Source organism: Rosa chinensis, chromosome 5 (assembly GCF_002994745.2).
Source record: "Rosa chinensis cultivar Old Blush chromosome 5, RchiOBHm-V2, whole genome shotgun sequence".
Classification (NCBI taxonomy): Eukaryota; Viridiplantae; Streptophyta; class Magnoliopsida; order Rosales; family Rosaceae; genus Rosa; species Rosa chinensis.
The window spans coordinates 25,627,700-25,644,779 of NC_037092.1; the positions used below are offsets into that span (position 1 = coordinate 25,627,700).

Sequence of the window (17,080 nt, forward strand, 5' to 3'; positions counted from 1 at the left end):
TCGATATCAATTTTCGTCCACCCTTAGTGAATACCAAGAAAAAGACTAACTCTACACGCCTCGGCCTCCATATTTATAACCGAGTATGCATGTAAAAAAAGCCTTGCCATAACTGCAATACCCATGCCCAAATCATTTCTGTTCACACCAAATCATCCATAAAGCCATGCAAAAGAAATCAAGCTGCTCCACATGGATTATTTAAATATCAAAGAACCAATTCTTCAACTCATATGCAACCGCCTCCTTGGGTTTTAAACGAAGTGGTCCCAGGTTCCAGAAACATTGGATAGCGTTGCCATCCTTAAAGATATGTTTTGCCGACTCCACCGAGTTAGAACAAAAAACACAATAAGCATCAAGTAAAGGAATCTTACGTGTGAGCAGAGCTGCTCTTGTTGGAAGAGCCCCATGCAACATACGCCAGATGAAGACCTTTACTTTAGGAGGTACAGAAGCACTCCAGACAGCGTTCCAATATTGCCTCAGAGGACCTCCGTAGCTACTAGAAGATGAGGACGCACGCTTATCACAATTCAAAGAATTAAAATAAACATGATAGCCACTTCTGGCCTTATAAACCCCTCTGTTGTCAAAATGCCACATCATTCTATCACGCCCAGGTCTAAGGCTCAATGGAATTGCAACTATCCTATCCACCTCCTCCGTTGTGACAAGTTCCTGTAAAACATCCATCAACCACTCCCTACCCTCCTCATCAATAATATCAGCGACGACCCACTCTTCTGTCCCTTCCATGATAGGTGAAAAAGGTTTGAAGGATCCAGGGATAGGCAGCCACGGATCATGCCATAATGAAACATCCCTACCATCACCAATCTGAAAACGACTCCCTTCCTTAAAACCTCCCTCCCCGCCATGATACTACGCCAAGTGTAAGAAGCACCCTTTTTCAAATCCGCCTCCATGAATGAGCAATGGGGAAAATACTTAGCCTTCAAGACACGGGCAATCAGAGAATCCGGTTTTTGTATCAACCTCCACCCTTGTTTTGCTAGAAGGGCAAGGTTGAAACAATGCATATCCCGAAATCCCATACCACCCTTCACCTTAGGTTTACACATCCTTCCCCAAGAAACCCAATGTATCTTCCTATCATTCTCCGATCCTCCCCACCAAAACCGTGCCATCAAACTATGCATTGCAATACACAAAGATTTTGGAATCTCAAAGCAACTCATCACATACGAAGGGATAGGTTGTGCAACGGCCTTGATTAACACCTCTCTGCCCGCAAAAGAAAGCGTCTTCTCCCTCCACCCTTGAGTGCGAGTTCTAATCTTTTCATTCAAAAACTCAAAAGCCTCCTCCTTGGAATAGCTAATTTCGGTCGGCAAACCAAGGTACCTATCGTGTTTTTCAACCCTTGTTACCCCCATCATGAAAGCTAACTCTTCTTGCAAGCCCACTACCACATTTTTGCTAAAAGAAATACAACTTTTAGACAGGTTTATTTGCTGCCCCGACACAATCTCATAGTCATGGAGGATACGTTTCAAGGTTACAACATCCGACACTCCTGCCTTGAAAAAAAAGAAAGAGTCATCTGCAAAGAATAAATGGCTAATACTAGGAGCCCCCCTACTGACCTCCACCCCATGCAACTATTTCAGCAAGCATGATTAACCTTGAGAGAGCTTCTGCACAAATTAGAAATAAGTAAGGAGAGATGGTATAAAAGTCTTAATTGATTTAGGATCGTTTTATTCAAATTGCCAATCTTTTCTTAAAAGGTTTTTTTTCTAATCGGAGTCAATTAGGTTAGAAATATTGATTAAGTATGAATCTTTTCAGTCATATATTATGAAAATATGCGTTCAAGTTTTCTCTTACGTGAGATTATTGTGCACCTTGCTTTGTTAGAGAGTTTCTTACATGCTTCATTTGAAACACTTGTTTCTTGTTAAGTGTTTCATCATTCATTCAATTGCATGTTTCTCTCGAGATCATTGAAGAGCATCCAAGTGAAGAAGGCTGAACAGATTCAAGACAAACACATCATCTAGTTAGTCTAGTGAATATAGCCGAGTGTAGTGCTCCTTGTGTTTGTAACGAAACTTACTTTTTGCTATAAGTGGATTGGTTACTTCTTTTGGGTTCTCAAAAGTTAGAGCTCTGCAGTGTTTTTAACCTCAATTTGAGGTTTTCATTGGGTAAACAAATCATTGTCTTTTGTGTAATTTTCAATTATATCAGTATAGCCGTGATATCAATATAGTTATCAATTCCTGATACCCAGAAAAATGTTCATCCTAGCATTTTCACCCTTAACCGGTAGGTCTTCACACAAGGTTAGATTCAGAATTCTAACTTTCATAAAGCTGTATCTCACTGATGGGTTGAACCCCAAGGGGCTTTCTTCATATATATGTAGGCCCAAGGTGACCTGATCGTATAACCAAGGGGATACTTGGTTCATATTTTATCTTAATTTCCTCATTCTCCTTGGCAGAAACCCCCAGTTCTAGATGGTCTAGACCTCTGGTGTTTGTTTTGATTAGGGCTGTCACTCGGTCGGTTCAAATCGGTTATAGGTATTACCAACTTCCAAACCAAAGCTTTCGGTTTCAAAATTGAGCTACCAATTACCAACCAAAATTTTTTTATTTTTAATCATATCTACCAAATTCGGTATTTTGGTTTTTGGTATTACCAACTTTAGAACAACTAATTCTTTGTAATATAAATTAGAATGGACAAAATTAGGTTTTTCAATTTTATAACCGTAAACTTCGTATTCATCTACTAATCATAACTTTCTTTTGTATATATGAAATCAAATTTTATCTATTTTCAATAAAACTAGGTTATTTAACCATCTTGGACTAGGTTACTCAAAATACATGTACTATTAATTATGTAGTATATTGAGTAATGTTCATACTATTATGAAAACTTTTATGTTTATTTCTTAATATACATGTATGTGTATTGAAAACCATAGTATATAAAGCTAATATTTAGATAATCGGTAGATTCAGTATTTAACAAAACCAAACTAATTTTTTCGATAATTTTCTATTTCGGTTTTATCGGTCTCGGTTACCAAACCTAAAGTATTTGTTGGTATTCAGTCGGTTTGGTGATTACCAAACCAAGTGGCAGCCCTAGTCTTGATGGTGCCTTTGATTTTTAATCTACCTCTGGTGGTAACAAGATCGTTGTTCATGGTCTTGAATTCTGTGGAAGAGCTCTAAGTGTGCATCAAGATTTATCCCTTGCACATGTAGAAGCCTTGGCTAGGATTGAAGCTTGTAAACTGGTCTTCGATCGTGGTTTATCACCTACACATTTGGAATCTGATTCGCTCCAACTTCTAAATGCTGTTCACTCGCTTTCTAGAAATTGTAACTGAAGTTTGTTGAAATAAAATATATATCCACTGCGGACGTCCGCAGTTTTTCTTAGGTACGGATTTTAGGTTTTGACCCACTTTTCGATCATATTTTCACATCTTAACCGTTCAGTTTTTAGGTCCTAATGTATAGATCACCTCTACAAAATTTCAGCCAAATTGGTGATCGTTAAGGCATCCAAAACTGCAATTTACAACAATGTACACGAACGGTTCCTGTTCGGCAGATTCAGTTTGTTCGTGTAAATTGCAGTTTTGGATGCCTTAACGATCACCAATTTGGCTGAAATTTTGCAGAGATGATCTATACATTAGGACCTAAAAACTGAACAATTAAGATGTGAAAATATGATCGAAAAGTGGGTCAAAACTTTAAATCCGTACCTTTTTTCTTAGGTGCGGATATCCGCACCTGAGCAAAGATATATATATATATATATATATATATATATATATATAGAGAGAGAGAGAGAGAGAGAGAGAGAGAGAGCGCCCTTCCACTAAGAGATCCCTTTTTTTAGTCTTTTATAGGGATAGAACATTAGACCAACTTTTCGATCACATTTCGGCATCTCAACCGTTCAGTTTTTAGGTCCTAATGTGTAGATCACTTCTGCAAATTTTCAGTCAAATCGGTGATCGTTAAGATATCAAACTAGAATAAATCATTGAACGAGCCAAATCTGTCAAACTTAAACTGTTTATACTTATAATCTTAAGTCGCCATTTTGAATGTCTTAACGATAATCAAATTGGCTGAAAATTTGCAGAAATGATCTATACATTAGGGGGGGTGTATTGTATATGAAATTAGTGAAACTTTTAAAGAAATCTATGGAATTAAAAGTTTGGGTGTATTCAATATAGACTTTTAACAATCCATGAAAGTCTTGAGGTATTCAATTAGGACTTTTAAAAATGAATAAAAATACAGAGGTATTCAAAATATCATTCATACTTATGAATTAGAAAATCATGGATAATCATGGACTTTGTAGTGTTAACTATACATACCAAACTCCAATAATTTTCTAGCTTCCAGACCAAAGATTTCAAAAAGTCTATCAAAGTTTCATCTTCAAAAAAAAAAAAAAAGGTCTATCAAAGTTCTTCTCTCTACGCATGAAGAAGTTTTTCCTTCATCATCTCTCTTTCTTAATTTTTTGTCTTTTCTCTAATCTTTTATGATATCAACTTTTTTTGATACCCAACATGTTCATTGTAGTTGTTGAATGTGATTTTTTTTTTGTTTTTTGTTTTTTCAATTGTGATACTTCGAACCCTAATAGCAATAAAAATGATTTATGAAACTCTAAAATTCAAAAATTGTGGTCTAACCAAGACCTTGAACCATACTAAATTTTATCTTATTAATTAATTATTCTCATTAATTTGAATTTATATTATGGTTCAAAAAAAGGTTGAACAATTGAATTTCAGTTGATTGATTATAGATCAAGACATTGACCAATATTGCTACAATATCTGTTAATCGGCAAAAACAAAATTGATGAGAATAATTAACCATAAACATCAAGTGATCTATATTGTATATTTATGTTGTTGGGAGATTATGAATGAGAACAAACTCGCTAGACGGACTAACAATCATTTATTTGAGTCAATTTCTATTAGAAGATACTGGAGCATTGAAAATACAATAAGTTATTATTTTGTTTTGTGTTTGGGCTGCATTTGGTTTTTTTTTTTTCATATTTTGTACATCTTAGGAAATCTGTAGAAGTAATTCATAATAAAGTATATATATTTTCATGAATCAATAAAAGTCTGTTGCTAAAATCAATGGTTTTAAGAAATCCATAACAGTCTATCTGTTATAAAGTAGAGAGAATATGAAGAGAGAATAGTAGGGAGGAAGTAGAAGTGTATCATTCAGTCTCATTAGCCTCCTTTATATAGAGGTAGGGTTTACAACAAAGTACATAACTAATGAGTATTTACATGGACATCCACATAGATAATAATATTTACAACACTCCCCCTTGGATGTCCATATTCTCTCTACTTTATAACACTATCAACTTTTTAAAGAGTCTGTGGACTTTTCAAAAAGTCTGTCATTTAAAAAAAATCTGCACAAATCCAAATACAATACACCCCCCTAGGAACTAAAAACTGAACGATTAAGGTACCGAATTGTGATCGAAAAGTTAATCTAATACACTATCCTTAAAAAAGACCAAAAAATGGATCCCTCACTACAAGGGCCTTGATATATATATATATATATATATATATAAATATTTATATATTTATAGGTTTGGCAAATATTTGTAGGGTGGCAGCTAGAAACACATTATGGTGAAGAAAGATTGGGTTCCAGCAACATTTATATAGAAGAGAGTTCTGGTTTTTTTATGCTAGGTGCTGAACAATCTTTTGCAAATCAGAACATTTAGATTTAGATCGAACAATATGAACTAGTTTTTATTTTATATGCTAAGTAATGAATAGTCTTTGCATTAATTCCTTTGCATATAGATTTAGATTTACATAAAATTAATTAAAAACCATATGAACTCTAACGGCCTAAACCCAGAGATCAGTGTTCTTGAGCATGAGTTATTAATTGAAGCCCAATAAATTGATGTTCAAAAAACTTGAAAATTCTGCTATCAACAACTTGAAGTATCAAAGTTTGTTCTTCTTACTTAGGCTACTAAGAATTAGTTGGCTAGTTTGTCTGTATATTTGGCTAAATTTTAGCTTTCCTCCAATATCTCATTAAAAGAATGATTAAATTCAGTTTACCCCCCCCCCCCCCCTCCCCACCGTGTCCATTCCGTCCAATTTGGACGTCAAGTTTGACAAAAAAAACCCATTTTAAGGGCTAAAATTGTCATTTCAAGGAAAAAGAACACCATGACCAAATTTTTTTTTTTTTGTCATGGTTTTTTTTTTTTATTTCTCTCTCATTGAAGAAGAAGAAGAATTTTTTTTTTAAATTGTCATTTCAAGGAAAAAAACACCATGACAAAAAAAAATCTTCTTTTCTTTGTGTCATGGTGTTTTTTTTTTTTTTAAATTCTTTCTTATTGAAGAAGATCTTTTTTTTTTTGTCATGGTTTATTTTATTTTATTTCTCTCTCATTGAAGAAGAAGAATTTTTTCTTGTCATGTTTTTTTTTTTTTAACTCTCTCTTATTCAAGAAGAAGAAGAAGATTTATTTTTTTTTGGTCATGGTTTTTTTTTTAATTCTCTTCCTCTTGAAATGACAATTTTAGCCCTTAAAGTGGTTTTTTTTTTTTTTTTTTCAGACTTAACTTTCAAATTGGACGGAATGGACACGGTTGAGGAGAATTGAAAAGCTCGAGGGGTAAACTGATTAAATTGAGAGAATAGAGACTAACATGAAATTACCCTCGAACCTCAGAAAGGTAAACTGAATTTAATCCTTAAAAAAAATATGCATTCAGAATGTAATAAGCAAATAGAGAAGTCGGAGTATTACTTAATTAGCAACACAGGAAAATCATATAATTTGGTTCACTTAAGTTACATGAGAGAGATGCATATTTGCCATATGAAAATCAAATTAGCTTTACTTATTCTGCATGAAAGTTTGTTGCAGCCTTTTGTCCTCCTCTGCATGAAAACAGCCACACAACCGGCCTCTCTTGTGTGAGACCATTTACAACCAAAAATTCTACAATGCACGTCATATATCGATGCTCTGTTACATAATGTCGTCTTAACTATTGGTGTCATTTAAGTTTTTTATTCTTTGATAAAAAACTTGTAACTAATTAAGTTAACTTAATTAGTAATTTATAATATTAAATATAAAACCATTGTCACTCTACTATATGCTCAGTTCACCCCACATCCAAATTTTATCACGCAGATTTCAATGCTACCCTTAGTTACAAAAAAAAAAGATGCAAACATTGTAGAGAACGGATCACCACCCACCATTCTATTGGCAATCTCATAGAATGTGTCACCACTAATTGAATTCCCTGTGTCTTTCAACGGTTGGTCTAGGCTCTAGGGAGTAAAGTTATGAGTTTTTATGTATTGCTCTCATGGGTTGTAGGGGTTCCCTAATATTAAGAGAACTTATGTTCTCTTACAACCCAACGACTAATGGAAGAGAATGATGGCGTATGAGTTGGGTGTTGATGGCGGTGGCAACAGTTGAGGCAAGGATCACCGACGAGGGAGGTGTAATTTTTATCTTCATTGTTTTTTATTCGTTTATTTTATTTTATTTCATTTTGATAAGAGAGTAATATAGAAATATTTTGACTAATTTTTCATGTACGGTGAACTGAGTACATGATAGGGTGGCAATATGTAAACTAATTAGAGAAATTCTTAGATAGGGTAGACATGTCACGTGACTGGTACGTCCAACCATGTTCCTCTATCTGTTAATTGTACTCCGAAACTACCCATGTTTTATTAAAATAAAATATCCAAAACATCCCCCCTTACCTTTCTGTATAGGCCATGATTGGTTGAGCGGCAATATGTAAACTAATTAGAGAAATTCTTAGATAGGGTAGACATGTCACGTGACTGGTACGTCCAACCATGTTCCTCTATCTGTTAATTGTACTCCGAAACTACCCATATTTTATTAAAATAAAATATCTAAAACATCCCCCCTTACCTTTCTGTATAGGCCATGATTGGTTGAGCACGCGACACATCTGCCTTACCTAAAATTCTCTTCACTAACTATAATTCAGTTCCTAACCTTGTAGACTGTGGACCCCATAAATTTCTATAAAAAAATATTTTAAAAAAAAAACCTTAACAAACAATGTAGTACTACAGCACCCTCAATTTCCCATTTACTATTTGCAGATGATGGCCTTGTTTTTGCTAAAGCGGAGATGCAGGAGGTTGTGAACTTGAAACAGATCCTACTACTCTATGAATCAGCTGCGGGACAGAAAATTAATTTTGAAAAATCCGCTGTTGCTTTTGGACCTGGAGTGAGAGCGGAGGTGAAAGTTGAGCTACAACAGATTCTGGGTGTTCAGATTGTACCGTTTCATGAAAGGCATTTGGGACTACCAACTTTAGCTGGAAGGAATAAAAAGGAAATGTACAAGCGTCTAAATGAAAGGTTGGACCATCATCTTGTGGGTTGGTAGAGTAAATTTCTGTCTAAGGCAGGTAAGTATCAAAGCTGTGGCTCAACCTATCCCTACGTACAATATGAGTGTCTTCAGAATACCGAAAGGAGTTAATAAGGCCTTTCAATCAAAGATTACAAGCTTTTGGTGGGGAAAGGGTGGGGGGGGAAAAGGGTTGCATACTTGCATTGGTGTAAATGGGAGAAGTTGTGTCACAGAAAATGGGAGGGTGGTTTGGGTTTCAGAGATTTGGAGTTGTTTAATCAATCTTTACTAGCGAAAACTTATTGGAGGATTATGCATGCTCCTCATTCCTTGGTTGGTAAATTATTAAGAGAGAAATATTTCTCGGAGACCGAGTGGCTAAGTGCTAGTGTAGATAGGGGGTGTTTCTCTGATTTGGGGGAAAGAAATTTTGGAGCTTGGTATGAGGTGGAGAGTGGGTAACGGGACACAAATCTCGTTGAGGAATGATAGATGGATTCCCCAACCTTATAGTTTCAAGGTAATCTCTCCTATTTGTTTGCCTTGGAATTCTAAGGTGGCTAACCTTATCAATCCCAATGGTGAATGGAACGTGGCTTTAATACATACCCAGTTTCTTGATTTTGAAGCTTAGAAGATTCTTTCTATCCCTCTTCCTAGGAATGGAGGTTTGGACAAACAGATTTGGCATTATAATAATAAGAATGGAAGATTCTGGGTTAAATTCGGGTATTGGGTGGCTGTTCAGGAGAGGCATCGGAAGGAAGGAACGATGGGGTCTGGGAGTTTTGTGGGAGGAGGTTCTGGTCCCCAAAAAGGCTGGAGACGATTGTGGAGCTTACGACTCCCTAGCAAAATCAAGGTGTTTCTTTGGAGAGCATGTAGTGAGTTTATACCTTGTACTGCAGCGTTGAAAAGAAGAAGAGTGTGTGTGATAATGGGCAGTGTGGGGGTGTGGCTCTGGTGATGAAACTGTGATTCATGCTTTATGGGACTGTCACGTTGCCCAAAAAGTGTGGAAACACGTACACTTTCTTAGCTGATGTGTGTAAGGTGTGGCGAGAGAGGGATTTTTTTGAGCTCTTCTTGCATGTTGACTCTGTTGCCAGAGAGTGACTTAAGAGTGGTTTGGTGTAGTGGCCTGGCAATTGTGGCATGCAAGATTAATAGAGTACGTAGTAATTATGCCTTGTGTCCAGAGAAGGTGATAGAGAAAGCAGTTTGTTAGTGGGAGAATTATCTAAAGGTAAGAATTTGAGATTGAAGCGGTGGGTAAAGCCTAGGCATGGTGTCATCGAATTGAATATTGATGGTGCCCTACAATTGGATCATATGGAACTGGGGCAGTGTGTCGCAATGAGTTAGAAGTTTGTGTTGGGGTATTGGCCGTGCCGGGTGTTGGCTACGTGAGCCTCTAGACGTTGAACTCCTTGCTCTTGTCAATGGGTTACACTTCTGTATTCAAGCAGGTTTCTCACATGTGGAAATTGAAGGGGATGCCCAGAAGGTCTTTTTGACTTTGGACACCACTCAAGAAGATTTTAGCATGGATGGAGCTTTAGTAAATGAAGCAAAGGTACTGTTAAGTCAATTTCAGTCATGGAGTTGGGGTTTTGTCCCTAGAGAGTGTAATAAGGCTATCTATTGTGTGGCCAGGGCAACTTTGTCACTATCTTACCCTAATTATTGGTGGATGATGGCGCCGGATTGGTTTGCTCAAATTTTAGTCAATGAGTTTGGTAGTTGAATGTTTGTGAAATGGAGTGTGGTACTCTTCCCAACCGATTGTGGTGGGAGGTTTAATGAGACCACAATATATTCTTCGATGTAGTTTACTTGATTATAAATGAATCATTCTTTCGATCAAAAAAAAAAAAACAATGTAGATTATAGCACATTATTTTTAAACACTTCTCAAATTGAGGGGACTCAAAATTCATAACACATTTTTTTTCTATGATTTTTTGAAGTCAAAAACCAATTTGAACTCATTCTAAAATCATGCTTTACGAATATTGAGCTTATAATAATGGTACAAGATAATTTTAAGAAAAATTAGTGACAACAAGGTTTAGCAAGTTTCAGCATGCCATTGCATTCCACGGGTGCCCCAATGGCACATCCCAACGTATAACATGAACTTTCGAATGTTTTTTAATTGATGAAATACTGAAATTTCTAACGGAAAAGTCATAAAAACAATTTGTTCAATATTTTAGTGTTTCGAATGTTCATACATTTTTTAAAAAGTCATGTTAAATGAATACTAAGCACATGACATAGGTGAATTTTAAAAGAGATGAAATTCAGGCAAATAGTTCATTTTTGTTTAACTAAAATTTGATGCTTGTATTAACACATATCTCAACTTCATTAGTTTTTTTATTTTATTTTTATGACTAAACAAAAACAGGGAAAACAAACTACAAAACAAAGCCCCTAACTACTCCCCCACCCAGCTGATCCAATTGGAACGCTTGGGACACGGAAAGGGAAAGGCAGTTATGCCAAACAGCAACATCTCTATCCTTTAGATCAAAACTAGCTATTTGTCAGCGACAAAATTAGCTTCTTTAAATACATGTCTAAACCTGATGAAAGAAAACGAGGCAGCAATGGTCTTGATATCAACCACCAACGCTTTGATTCTCCAAGGAACAGAGGCTTTTCCCAGAATGTAGTCAATAAGTAACCTGGAGTCCCCTTCCACCCAGAACTTTTGAGAAATTATAAAACTGAGCTGAACTAAGAGTATCTCTGAGAGCAGTGACTTTTTGTAATTTCTGTTATGTGCCAGCCGACGAACAATGTGGGGGTTTATTGCTGTTATGGAATGCAAATAATTTTAATATCTCAGTTGTTGATTCTCATGATAGGTTTATACACTGCTTATGCTCTGATCCTAAAACTAGTAACTCTTGGTTGATAACATATTTATATATGTACCCTCAAATACCTCTACAGGCCTTTAAATTCTTCTTTCGATGCTCCTTGGTTACTAATGGGGGACTTTAATTGCATTCTCTCTTTGGATGAAAAATTGGGCGGGATTAGAATGGCTAACGGCTATATGGTACAATTTCAAAATTTCTTGAATAGAGCTGCTTTGGTCTCCTTGCCTTTTACTGGTAATAATTTTAGTTGGTGTAATAAACAGCAGGATGATCATACAATTTATGAAAGATCGGATCGTGTTGCCAATCCTAAAGCTTAAGATATGTTTCCCCATTTAGCTTTAACTAATTTACCAATTGATGATTCTGATCATGGTCCAATTTATCTTTCTTTTAATCCTACTGTTACTAAGAAACGTAAAGCGTTTAAATTGGAAGCTATGTGGATCAATCATCCTGATTTTTCTTCCATTGTTAATACTTCTTGGCTAACTGCCACAACTGGAAATGCTATAGAAAATTTTGTTACTAAAACCAATGCTTTCCAGGCGTTGGCTAAAGACTGGAACCTTAATGTGTTTGGCAATATCTTTCACAGAATGAAAGACTTGCATACACAATTACAAATGGTTCAAAATTAGAAAGCATCCTGATCCTGGCCTTTCCTTAAGGGAATCTCAACTTCATTAGTTCATATCTTACGTAATTGTACTTGCATATTTCCTACAAAAATCAACTTTCTAGTTGTATCTTAGCTTCTGACCTCATTTTTCCATACACCCCTTTGATCGAAAAAGTTAACGAAATGTGATAAATATTTGTAAATAATTATTTATACTTTTGAACTTGTCAACAGCGATATCATATAAACTAATGAATAACCAAAAGCAAGTTCTTTACTTCTGGGTGGGGAAGCAGACAAGCATGACCTCTTCCATCGATGCATGTCATGCCACATAAAGCTATTAAGGTAAATGTAACAAACAAATGACATCAAATTTCATTCTGAATAGGGTCATCAAAGAATTGTCACAAATGAACATAAATACCGCAAGTTATTACAGCATCATGGGGGAATAAAATAAAATATGAACAAAAAAAAGGTCTATACAAGTTTCATAGATACAGGACCAATGTTTAGAAAAGCCAACAAATGATTGAGCTGGACACTATATTCTGTATCCGAGAGTATATACAAAATACATAACAAAAGCAAAATGGTCAAAAGAACAAAGGGGGAATCCCTTTGATCATCATCGATTTGTCCACCACATTTCTATACATCCTTCTTCCCTGTGATCAGTGCTTCGGATTTGCAGATGGGGCAGACATTTTTCACAAGCAACCACTTCTTTAAGCAATCTGCGTGATACTCATGTCCACAATGAAGAGTCCCTATCTTCTCCTGGTTCTTATAATAATCCTGTGAAATCCAAAATGCCACAAGGATTAATATAGCAATAAGTACACTTGCTAAAAGGGCACAGACTGGCCAACGACCAAAAAGGAAAAAAAAAAAAAAACATTTAGAAAACATTTCAAAGTGGTATGCTACCTGGCATATTATACAAAAATCAACTTCCTTCTCTGGACATCCAGCTTCTTCCAGATTTATAACTGTACCAGATGATAAATAACTCCTTGTCTTTAGTTGTTTGCTAATGCTGTCCTCCGACAACCCAGTGTTTACATGGCCAATTTGTTCCCCCAATGCAAGAAGCTCCTACAGTTGAAAGTGAGGATACCAAAATTAAAAATTTGTGGAGGTAACAGTCTAATCACTTAAATATAAATGATACAACTAAACACCTCTGATCATGTTATTTAATTTAGTTATTGAAGTTGCTGAATTTACCTCATAGGACATGTCCTCTATGTCCAACCGCATATCTCTGTGCTGGTCACCAAAGTTGCCAAATTCTGGAACATCTAGTATGACACCCTCCTAAATAAATACACCATACCAGTCAGCAAACATAAAAGGGAAGGTGATTATAATGAGCATATATGTGTGCATGCGCGTGTGTGTGCACAAAAAGAAAGAGGAATTACATCAACCCCAAGAACTCTCCAATGCGCAAGGTTGTGGTGTCTTAGAGCTGTCTCAGAAATGACTCCTTGGTGAGGCCTGTATATCCTAAAGCCGGTTTGTGGAATGGGTCCTGGTTGCCTACGACCAATCTCCAGACCATTCTGAGATGGATTCCTGGTGGAGCTGCGTGAGGAACTTGAGGGTAGTCTAAATGAAGGTTCTGTGGCTACGTGGGGAAGATTCAGGTTGTGGCCTCTCAATCCTTGCATGGGTGGTGGAGCTACGTGATGATTTTGATGCCGGTGGTTGAGCGGAGGAGGATGCCGGAGAATAGAGGAACTTCTGTTGCTAGATGAATCATGATATCTTTGCATACCCATGTTGACACTGTCCATGGAACCTCCGCCGACATTGCCACCTGTAAGAATGTGACAGAAAGATCCAATTATACTATAGTACCATACATTCATTACTAAATCATGACATATTGCTGGCTTTCCTTAAGCTCCATATGTAATTCCAAGAACAGCACCCCAACAAAATACAGGCACAAAATTGTAGTTGTTCTCAAATTTCCCACGGCTGTTTTGGGCCATGGGAAATATCTAAAGTGAACTTCCTTCACTCTTACAAAACAACTACAAACGATCAGTCGTTTTTTCCTAACAGAAGGGCCACATGATCCTTTCACAGGCCCAAAGTGCCAGTTCTTCCAAGGTAACTTTGTGCATGAACTTCATTTGGGTGCCATAAATGGTATTCCAAAGGAAACTTTTCATGCAAATAGGATTTTGATGCCAACAGAAAAGTTAATATTCTGGTTTTAATGAGTAGGATCAACGGCCAAAAGTAACTTAAGTATGACCTATCTGACAAGGTATGACCTACAGTAATACAAAAAGAAATTCAATTATAAGGGAAGAAAATAAAAGACAAACACCTACCATGCATAAAAGGAATAGGAACTTGATTCCAGGCTGAAGCTCCTCCATCTCCACTATTACTACTTAAATGTTGGTCCAACCAGAGTGTTCCAGCCGGCTGAAAGCGCTGACCCACATAGTTTCCTTGACTTAGATGGTTGTGGTCATGTGTTGGTACAGATTCCAACCCAGTTGTAGCTGAACGATTCCTCATGCTAATCTGAGGTCCAGCTTCCATAATTGGTGGATTGCCAGTTCCTACGAACTGAGGAGGTAGGGAAAAGTTTACAGCATCCATTACAGCTACCCCTTCAGGATGCCTCATATTCAAAGGAGGCACAGAAGTACTAGGGCTTGCAGAGGCATTGAAATATTGGAAATTCCCTGGCAGGCATTCAGGATTCTTTCTCTTGCATGGACCTCTGAGATCATCCATGATGCGACTATTCCTTCCATACTCATCTGCAGAAATTCCGACGACTCCATAATTGCTAGAAGAAGGCAGCGAATCAGAGGCCCCATGATTCATAGGAACAGGTAATACCCCAGAGCTAGATGAAGGTGTCATGTAGGAATAATAAAAGTTGGCTGGAGTTGCAACACCCAAATCAAGATTATGATGATGCTGACCATTGTATTGGGTCATTCCGTAGAATGGGGCACTATCATAACGCTCGGGTAAATGTTGGGTGTCAAAATTAGTACTGCTCCCTGAAGCTGTTACCATTGTGTGAATATTAGGTTGTTGGATACTGGTTGAGCCGCCAAAATGGATGGAGGGTGGCGGACAGAGATAAGCTTCACCTTGTTGATACATTTCCAAATCCATCATCTGACTAGGGCATAGCATATTTCTTTGCCCCATTGACGCCAATAATTATAACTGTTCTCAAACCAAATCATTTATTAAATTCAGTCAGGTGAGCAAGATTATAATTATAGCCAAAATTTCATATAAATACATTAAAAAAACTAACGGACCATTATCTTTTCTTTATTGAAAAGAAAAGAAGTAATGAAAGCCGTGAATCACCAGCAAAACCAAATGAAAGATGAGCTTACTTGATAAAAAAAAACAATGTAGTTACAGATTTTTCTATGACTTTATACGATAACAAAGGCACCACTTGAAAGACCCTAGTTCCAAGGATCAAAGCACTTCAGCAGACCAATTCAATACCAATATCTCATGGGCAATACAAAGAAGTCCTGCCCATGATTTTGTCCAAACTAGCCATGCACAGAACCTCCAATCATATCTCAGCCCAGGTGACATTGCCCATAAATGACTACCCCATACCTAATATATCCCTTCCATCATGGTACATGGTACCGTTGATATCATGATCGAAAACTGTACAATTTAATATACAAACAGAATGGGGAACAATGGCAGCTACATGCAAAGAACTATCATGAAATTCAATGAACTGCAAATTTCATGGGGTCACTGGGATCAACAGAAAACAAAAGGCGTATATTTGCAAGACTCTGAAGGAACTTAATCATCGAGATAAACAACAGAAAAATTTAGGCCATACAATATAATACTAACATGATAACTTCTACAAACGTAGTCCCATCTAACTTAATGTCAGAAACATAGAAATTTCCCAATATCTGTGCTGCTCTCGATTCAATTACCATACAAACATATTGAAATTCTGAATTTTTATGGTATCTTTGACTTTTCAAGAAATCCAGGAGAAACCCAAATTTCTTTTACAAAGATAATTCCAATTTGAACTAATCATAAGAAAAGTATAACATGCAATCATGTACCTTATTATCATATAACAAGTTTCAGCCAAAGGGGTAATCTTTCTAACCAAAAACCTGCAAAAATAAGCCAGGAAGAACAAAACAGGGTTTAAATTCAACAACACCCAAAAGGGTCACCTGGATTTGTTTATTGGCAATCAGCTAAATTGTAATCGGAAACAAAAAACAAACAAAAAAAAACGAAAATCCCAGAAACTCAAAACTGAACGCAAACACAAAAGCTTGAAACTTTAAGCAAAAGAAGAATGGATGATGAAGAAAGTTTGATAATTTATGACAGATTAGAAGAGAGAAACTGACCGATGAAGGCAGGCGAGATCAGAAGGATCTCCTACAGGGTAGAGAAAGAGAGAGAGAGAGGGAGAGAAAAACTGGGCCTTGAAATATAATTGAGAGAGAGAAAATTGCAATCCTGTGTTATTTTGTACATAGAATAGAAAGAGAGAGTATTTATTTTATATACGGATTTATGGCTCTGCGTTTCTAATTCTGACCGTTTAAGTTTGTTTTTTTTGTTATTTAATTTTGTTTTATTTTTATAAAAATCTGTTTGTATTTTGTAAGTTTTTTTTTTTTTTTCCTTTCTTTCCAGTTAATTCTGGTTGATACTGACGCCTGTTTAGGTTGAGAATACTGATCCTGGTTAATTCTGGTTTGCATTAGTTCTCTTAATGTGTTGTGAAAACTAGATATTTTCAAAAGATTTTTTTGTGGGTTGTTTTTATTTTCAAAATTTAAGGAAAAAATTCGGTGTGTAAAACGAAAACCTTTTCCTTTCTAACTTAGATTTTGTCTTGTTTACAAGTTAGAATTAGATACTCAAAACCAACAACGCCCTGCCTAATAAGTTTTCTTTTCCTATTAGGCAACTTACACACCTGGCCTGGTAAGGACCAACTTCCTTTTTCTTTATGGCATTGTGAACTGATGCATTTAATTTTTACAGAAAGAAATTAAAGGTGAGGAAGAATAAAAAATG

The 17,080-nt window shown here is 36.3% G+C and overlaps 1 protein-coding gene across 2 annotated transcripts; it reads right to left on the reverse strand.

Annotated features, from left to right (window-relative positions):
* Positions 1-12,352: 12,352 nt before the first annotated feature.
* Positions 12,353-16,541, reverse strand: LOC112164807 (probable E3 ubiquitin-protein ligase ZFP1). Of its 2 annotated transcripts, XM_024301127.2 has the most exons (7): positions 16,402-16,541; positions 16,102-16,155; positions 14,341-15,202; positions 13,417-13,814; positions 13,220-13,309; positions 12,920-13,087; positions 12,353-12,787 (listed from the first exon to the last, which is right to left on the reverse strand). In XM_024301127.2, exons 3-7 carry the CDS (start codon positions 15,182-15,184, stop codon positions 12,641-12,643), a joined length of 1,647 nt encoding a protein of 548 aa, XP_024156895.1. In that variant the 5' UTR covers positions 15,185-15,202; positions 16,102-16,155; positions 16,402-16,541; the 3' UTR covers positions 12,353-12,640. The 2 variants fall into 2 exon arrangements, with proteins under 2 accessions (XP_024156895.1, XP_024156896.1); XM_024301128.2 differs by lacking the exon at positions 16,102-16,155 and having other exon boundaries at positions 16,402-16,534.
* Between the last annotated feature and the right edge of the window lie 539 nt (positions 16,542-17,080).